Here is an 8,846-nt window from a genome sequence, read left to right on the forward strand (position 1 = left end):
AATAATGTACTCATAATATTTTCCATAGAATGTAATAAAGATACCTTGCTCCGACTTTATTTATCTAAGTCTCTTTATCTAGAATCCTAGCAAGAAAATGTGAGAAGCAACCAGAAAGTATAAACGCAACCGCTGTAAATATCGGAAAAGTTATGAGCATAGTCCTGGATTCGTCTTTTACCGAGTCAGCAATAAAAGTTTTTCACATGTATTTATATAATTCCGCTTTCTGTATAGGATAGAAAACAGGAGAAAAATATTGCCAATTTCGAAAATTTGAAGCGATTTTCTTTCCTTAAAGGCATCACCCCACGAATCTGAGGTGGTGCAGATTTCAGGTGGAGTATTCGTAAACGGGATGGGAGACTACGGAGAGGGGGTGATTCCGTCCATTTCTCCCTAATTGCCGTAAAAAACGGCCCGGAAGATACGGCTTCATTCGTTTTGGCGCACTATTTTCTACAAGGAGTTCGACTGGAGCGCGCCAGCCTTGTGCGGCGCCGCGTCTTCCGGACCGTTTTTTACGGCAATTAGGAAGAAATGGACGGAATCACCTCCCTCTCCGTAGTCTCCCATCCCGTATACGAGTACTCCACCTAAAATCTGCACCACCTCAGATTCGTGGGGTGATGCCTTCAATCCACTTGAAGTACACTAAATTGGGGTCCTTCCTGGAGCAAAGGAACTTCTCTGGAAGAAAGGCGTGAAACCTAACAAGTCTGTTAAAAAGTTATCTCTATGGATTTCGCTGAAGAAAATTCCCTTAGAAGAGCTACATCAGGAATCTACCAGTAAATCGTGGTTGCTTTTTGAGAAAAATTAAGAAGATTAAAAAATTAAGATAGAAAAGTCAGTCTGGTACTGAAAACGTTTGCGAATCCATGATATTGTCAGATATTTCCAATAATGAAGAAAATAATTCCTATAGGTGTGAAATAGCAAAAGGAAAACCGATGTGGGACCAGGAATGGAAAAGGAAGTGTGTATCAAAGGAATGTGCGTTGCACCAGACCGCCCGGATGAGGAGATTTGCCGCCCAATGTTCTTATGGATTTGTCATGATCTTCAGGAGGGTTCTACCTGACCACAACGTTATCTATATCCACAAATGTAGAAGGATATGGGAAAAGAGTTGTAGCCATATAATAGATATGTGGAGAATACTGAAGTACTATTTAAGGCTAGGATTCGTGAAATATAATCCTCAAATCGGCCACTTTTATCGTGCTGGATACAGTCGGGTCAAAACGACCTAATCCTCGAAGCGTTGCGTTAGTGCGTGGCGGTTAGGATCGAGGGGACCCCTGCTAGCACAAATCTTCGCTACAGTTTGCGATGGTCCCACTTTGATCCCAACCGATAACTCCGTCGGGCCGCTTCGAGCTCAGCAGCTTACGCAAATGTGACGAGCTTTATTTCTTTGTTTACACCTGACTATAGCAAGTAGAAGAGATTAATAGATTTAGAGAAAGGTAAGATCCAAGAATATGTTCGTGGATTTGTAGTAGATCATGTGATCCAGGTGCACAATGGAACTATGATGAACCTAATGTCCGGTACTTTTTAGTTTGGTACCTCCGTGATGTCGTTTTCTTAGACATCTTATTTCAAGTTTTTTTTTTTGTTTTATGACCTATCATCGGGACTCGAAAGATCTTTAACGCAACAACTCGTGCAAGAAACTTGTGGCAACGAGGAAAAAGGGTCCCAGCGACAATCGAGCTTCGTTGCAAGACCTGAGCACGAGGTTTACAAGATCTTCTCGAGCGTAGCGCGATCATGCTTCACGAAAGCGATTCATGCCGCAGGTCCTAAGCAGAGCCGTTGTGGGTCCTGCACCGTTTTCCATGTAACATCCCAAGATGTGGTTCAATCAAGGATGAATTCCTTCGTGAAACTGAAACAACAAGAAGAAAGCAAATTGTCAGAAATCGTCACAGACATGATGATTTTTGACAATTTCCTTCCCAAAAGGTTTTCTAAAGGCTCCTCAAAAGCAGAAAATGAATGGAGATGAGGATTTGAATTTATTGGAATTGGAATTGGAATTTAGTGGATAGAAATGATGATGCAGGAAATAAGTATTGTACACTAACAAGAACTAGAGGAGAATCGCATGAAGAAGCAGTTGCAGAAGCGAATTACATCTTCCGGGGCCAAATGTTTCCGGAGGAAAGGGCTACTCATATTTGTACTTCATACAGAAAAACTAAAATGTTTACGTTTGCTTTACATTTATGTGTGACATATGCTTATTTGTTTATTCATTTATTTACATACGATAAAGGTGCACCAAAGAAAAAAACAATGTTAAAAGCACAGCCGCTTACACAGCAACACCGAAGATCAGATCGTTTTGACCCGACTGTATCCAGGACGATAAAAGTGGCCGATTTGAGGATTACATTTCACGAATCCTAGCCTTAAACAGTACTTCAGTATTCTCTGCATATCTGTTATATGGTCACAACTCTGTTACCATATCCTTCTGCATTTGTGGATATAGATAATGTTGTGTACAGGTAGAACTCTCCTAAAGATCACAACAAATCCATAAGAACATTGGGCGGCAAATCTCCTCATCCGGGCGGTCTGGTGCAACGCATATTCCTTTGTTTGATACACACTTCCTTTTCCATTCCTGGTCCCACATCACTTTTCTTTTTGCTATTTCACTCCTATAGGAATTATTTTCTTTGCTAGTGGAAATATCTGACAATATCAAGGATTCACAGACGTTTTCAGTCCCTGATTGACTTTTGTACTTGGATTTTCCGGTGATTTATTGGAAGTGTACAGATTAGAAACAGTAACAACATCGCCAAGGAAACAAACTAATGTACATTTCTGGATGCAGCTCGTCACTTTATCCACTAAACTACCGCTGCTATTTAAGGAAATACTTAATCGTAAATTCATTAACGGTGCCTGTATCGTTTCGATCAAATCCAGCATGTATTTAAGCACTCAGGATGAGTCCCATACTCTGCAAGGACACTGAACATTATGTTCCTTTGACATGGTTATGGTCCATCTCTGAGCCAGGTACTGACCTGACCGGTGTCCCCTGGTAATCTTCAATAGTTCAATTGTTACTTAGACTTTCAGACTTGTAACTGTATCAAAGTATAACCAGTAATCATTTCCGAATTGAAAAAAAACATGTATCCAGAATATTCAAAATTTTTCCTTGAAATTAATAGCATCGCTTTGTTTTTATTCGCTAATGATTTCAAGGTCTTCTGGCAGGGTTCCAAAACGAAAGCTTGCGAAAAATCAATTAATAAAATAAATTGCTTACAAAAGTAAACAAATAATCCTATTTGTTTGTAGGGATATAAATTCAGAGTTCGTCTTTGATATTGTCTGTGAAAAAAGGTCTTCAACACTTCATGAGGAAACTGGCTCAAACTAGCAGTCAGTAAAGGAAAACGGCATTTTCCAGGAAGATTGGAGGTACTAATGTTAGTATGTGGGACAATATCTAATTTTAGTTTCGTTAACTTAAATTTAAGGGTCCTCAATTTCTTGGCTCTACTGCTGTGTGCTCCTGGATGAATTAAGGATGCCGTGTAGTGTAAAATTTGTGTTTTATGTAATAATTGAAATATTGAATTGAAATATATTTGAAACATTTCTCTTCTATGATTATGCAACAGATTACAAATAAGGGCAATGACATATGTTGAATAAAAAAAGATTTTTAGATTTCTGCAAGGGATAAAAATTAGTGAATAAATTCTAAATTATTTATCACAACATTTGGCCAGTTTAATGATTGTGTTAGTGTGGTGAATGCACAAATAAAAAGTTCTGGAGAACCTTTATTCCCCTAGATATGCACTATTTTTCAGGAATTTTCATGGAAATCCCTCATTCAGTGTTCATATAGACAACCGAAGACGGTGGTAACACATGCCACCTTGTTCCGATGACAGCTGCCACCATCGACGTCGAAGTCAGGAAAAAAAAATACTCTTACGGCATGAACAACAGTTGTTACTGCATGGTACAAAGACCATTATGAAGTAATTAATGGTTTACACAAAACCCCCATGAAATGCGTAGGAAAATGCCACAACAATATCCCTAATTATTTTTGTACCTCATGAGACTCAGCAGTGAATATTTTGTAAGTTTTTTTTTAAAGAAGATAAAGTCAGGAAAAGTATGGAATAGGGAGAAACTGTAGTGTTCAGAATATAAATAAAGGTTCAAACGAAATACATTGTTCCTAGTATACATATATAATAATAATAATAATAATAATAATAATAATAATAATAATAATAATAATAATAATAATAATAATAATAATAATAATAATAATAATAATAATAATAATAGTAATAATAATAATAATAATAATAAATCTCTCTTTACCACTCTCTCTCTCTCTCTCTCTTTGTTTTCTTCTATTTCACTGACTTCATCTAGATCTCAAAACAATCGACCAAAAAAAAAGTCATAGAATGAACATTGGTTTCTTTCACCAAAAATAGACTTGTGAGAAGAAGAAAAAATGTATAATCCTGGGAAACTGGAATACTTATTAGATACTAATCAATTTCAGCCTTTGTTTAAACACAAAGGAACGGAGATACTGCAGAGTTCGCAGCGATAAAACCTCATAAAACTCATTAATGTTTTCTTTATTAGAATAAAATTCGATGAAATGCAATTCGTTAAAGTACTCAAACGAGAATAAACAAAAAAACTACAGTGAAATTTTGAGCAAAATCTTGTTTAAAGTGAAATATCTGGTTCATTTTTATAGTTGTTGTACAGAATTGAACCTCTTGAAAGGTTTTCTCAAATAAACGGTCTTTATTATACTTAGCTTTCTTCAACTTCCCGTAAATCATTAGTAAATAGGTTACAGGAGAGAATCCAGGCGTATGATTAGTTACGTACAATTGGTGATGAGTGTCTAAATTGAAGAAATAGCAGATGTCAGTGTTTTTTGAAAAATGAACCAAGTACTTTGCGGATTCCTCTCAACAGTTGCTATCGTAGAGAAACATTAAACGTGTAACTCACAAATAATCCTAACGTTAAACTTTTGTGGATATGCATCTGAGGAAATAGAAAAGTTCATCATTTACATTTTAAAAATGTAAATTTAAAATCTTTATTTGCCCAGACCAGTTTTACATGGTCCTTGAATCCTGGCATGTTGAATACGTAGCTTTTTTATTGATTTGCATGAGCTGTTTCCAAAATTGGTATTGATATTAAAAGAAATAGAAATTAAAATAAAATCCTTATGACATCATGTTCTACTTTATTAAAAATAAAACATATTTTCTTCTAAGAAAAGCCAAATAGGTGACATACAAATAATTCTAATCCAGAATTTTTATATTTAGCGTTGTTCTGCTCAGCTGCTGACTCAAAAATGTTCGATTTTATGCTCCCTAATGTAAATCAGTTTTTTTCCGGCTACTATGTACCACAAACTATTCCTTTTCACTTATTCTTCTTTATATTTTTATTCATATTTTTTTGTTTTCTTCTCCTTAATTCCTCTCAAAATATTTTTAGGAACGATATGAAAGGAGAGATGGCTGTGTAGAAATTTGAGACTATTGAAACCAAGGATTGTCCTTGATAAGCCTAAAAATAAAGTTGTTTTCGTTTTTTTTTCTTCATTTTAAACAATTCTTTTTTTAGATCAATTTTAAGAAGCCACAACAACAAAATTCAGCAGACAGTTTTAACATTTCCAGATGAAAAAAGTACAGTATGTAGATCTCGCTCTTCCGAGACATAATTCAATGTGGAAGGAGACATCCCGAAGTAATCAATAAACAGTTTTTCCTTTCTCGGTGAGATTTTTTCTTACTTTTGTCGTGCTTATACTAGTTTAAACAATAGAGTTTCATGGACATCAATCTTTCTCAGTCATGATCCTGGAAAACTATAAGAAAAACGTTTTTCTTGCTCTTTGAGCTCATCGTTACTTGGTATTTTGTTTTAAACTTCATAATGCAGTGAGTACCGGCGATAAATAACAATAATAATAAAGCTGCTCTTTGGTGCCCTCCAAAAAAAAAACTGCAAAAATAAATTCTGGAGGACCATTTGTCCTGAAGCTCAATACTGCGTCATCTCATAAATGGGTACAATTTCTCTGAGGGGGAATTTTGGCAGAGGGTCATTGATTTCTCACGAAGAAAAAAGAAAATTGATTGTAAAAGATAAAGGAAAATATGTTTTAGACTGAAAAAAATATTTTTCGTAGTTTTTTGAGGTTTTACTTATCCTAATCTTAAGAAATTAAGGATTTATAGAAAACCGTTTCGTTTATAGGATGACTCAATGCTATGAGGACATTTTCGTGGATTATTTACTGTATTATTTTATATTTGAGTGATTTTGATGTTTCACCTACTACCACAAATGATAAAATATGTGCAGTGAGGTGCTTGTCAACATTCATTGCCATAACACGCACCATCATGTAATCCGGATGAGTTCTACCGAATCCGATTATTTAAATTATCCGCGCTTTGGCTAAGTAGCGACGCTACGCAAAACGTTCGTTCCCTCACTATTATCATGAGGATTCATTACGTTAGCTGTATCCTGAAAGTCCATAAACTTAATGGACTAGAACTTTTTCCGGTGGATCAGGAAATTTAGTGCAAAAAGGTGGACAGGAAATTAAAAGTTTCAGTAATGATTTCGCAGGATACAGCATTAAATAAATTTACTTATTTTTCCATGAACTACACTAATGTCGTGTCTCATACACCTGTATCAAGGTGTGAAACTCTTAAATTATGTATTATTCATAGAAAATGAGCGTAGAAAAAAGTATAAAATAGTTACTTTTTTATCCTGGCACCAAATTATCAGCGATCACAATTTTCTGGCTCCATAATTATGCTTTAAAAAGGTTTTTCCCTTGTATTTCATACAAAAAAAGCCAAATGTTGCCTATTTCTCTGCCTTTTGAGCTGGCATCGTCGGTTTTTCTCGGTGATTTGTCAGTGAATGGTTTTTATTTGACAAGAATTGACATGACGTGGAATCAAAAAATCTCTAGTCAGTTGTTCAACCTGTCATTTGCACATTTTCGTACGTGTATGGTGTTTTTAGGTGAGACGAAACATGTTGTAAGTTAACTTGCAGCAAAAGTAGTTGAAAAATTTGTGCAGTAGTTCCGAATAAGTATGAGAGGAACAAAAATAAGCTGAGATCTACAAAATAGAAATGATTAGATATGATAAAATAGAGTTTTTGATTTTCTCCCCTCACAAGTGATAGCGATATCATCGTATAGACGAGTTTCACAAGCAATAGTGGAAATAGCAGTAATTTTTAAGATAGAAAAAGCACCTGCCCCCTGAAAAAAAATAATAAATTAATTCTTAAACTGGATGAAAGTGACAGTGAACACCTAGTAGGTTAATTATCCTGAAAAAAGAATCCACATAGAATAATGAAACATGAGATAGAAACAAGAAATGGAAATGAAATGAAAAGGAAAGCAACGAAGTAAAGTAGAGTAACACATGGAAATTGTTAGGGTGGTTCCTTAAAACCGAAGTTCTAATAGTTTTTGTTGTGCTCAAGGTTAGTAAGCATATTTTCAAAGTGAAGTGAAGTAATTTTTAAAGTTAAATTTCTCTTAAAATGCCCTTACGTTCGGATTTCCTGCCAAACAACCTTTAATGAAAATGTTCACGTTTTGTACCGGAAACCATGATTTGGAAAGAGTTGCGTTGGAAAGTCGTATGAAGAAAAATATGAATGTAAATTTATTTCACCTATCATAGCTGTTTACTTGATTTCATGGATAAAATATTTTGAAAAAAAATCGGCGATTATTCTAGTATTGGATGCATCCTGGATACTCTTCTCATCACGCTATCGTTACACGTCAATATTTCGTTATTTATGTCAACTATCTCTTTTTGACATTGATTCGTTCGAACAGGTTAGACGATGTGGTAATCAATATATTGCGTAAAACTTCCCAGTAAAATCGTTCATATCGTAAAACTTATGAGAACTGAAATTTACACATAAGTTGCAGGTAGTGAACGAAAAACGTCACACTTTTATCGTTGAACGCTAAGGATAAACGTTTTTTCCTGAAATAGTTAACGGCTCATTTCATCTACACCTTCGCTAACGACTTCATGCCAACTTTGTTTTTCTATAATAGGATCCTGTCACGCAAATCCTAGCTACACTCTGCTATGAATGAAGATATTAAATACACAAGAGAACGCTCACGCAAATAAACTAAGCTTTAATCAATAGGATTGGGAAAAAAAGGCCGAATTAAGAACGAAGAAAATCTCTCCTAAGTGTTCAGGAATACAATTAACTGCTAATCCAAGTTTCCGACTTTAACGTAATCTTATAAGTTCATTCGTTGTCACTGGCCCTAGTCTTCGTTTAAAAAAATGTATTCAAATTTTAAACCACCAAGCACCTTTCTCTCCTCGGACTAAGGACATGGATCTTCCTATTTCCTAGACAGTTTAATCCAAACTCATCCACGCAAAACTAGAACGGTGGATAAGTATGATGAATTAGATTTCTTAAAGAGAATAGTCGTTGTTAAACCCAAAGTCTAATGATTTCAATGTTGAATGCTCCTATAAAAACAAAAATTCAAATTTCACTCAACAGAACTACGAAGAGAATTGATAAAATGTTCACGTGGATGTGTGGAACTTAACAAAAGTTATAATAATTTATTAAACACTAACATCTTCATTATTACGGCTAATAACATGTATCTAATACAATAAACCTAAGTACAAAATGACATCGACTCACGGGGACATACAAAACCGTCATCTTTTAAGAGAACATCATGAATATAC

The 8,846-nt window shown here is 35.1% G+C and overlaps 1 protein-coding gene across 1 annotated transcript; it reads left to right on the forward strand.

The window, feature by feature from the left end:
- Positions 1-2,972: 2,972 nt before the first annotated feature.
- RB195_021295 (uncharacterized protein) lies at positions 2,973-3,619 on the forward strand (the record flags this gene model as incomplete). The annotated part of the gene is made up of 4 exons (XM_064207954.1): positions 2,973-3,045; positions 3,348-3,378; positions 3,446-3,456; positions 3,516-3,619. 4 exons carry the CDS (start codon positions 2,973-2,975, stop codon positions 3,617-3,619), a joined length of 219 nt encoding a protein of 72 aa, XP_064063835.1.
- Between the last annotated feature and the right edge of the window lie 5,227 nt (positions 3,620-8,846).

This window comes from Necator americanus, chromosome X (assembly GCF_031761385.1).
Source record: "Necator americanus strain Aroian chromosome X, whole genome shotgun sequence".
Lineage (NCBI taxonomy): Eukaryota > Metazoa > Nematoda > Chromadorea > Rhabditida > Ancylostomatidae > Necator > Necator americanus.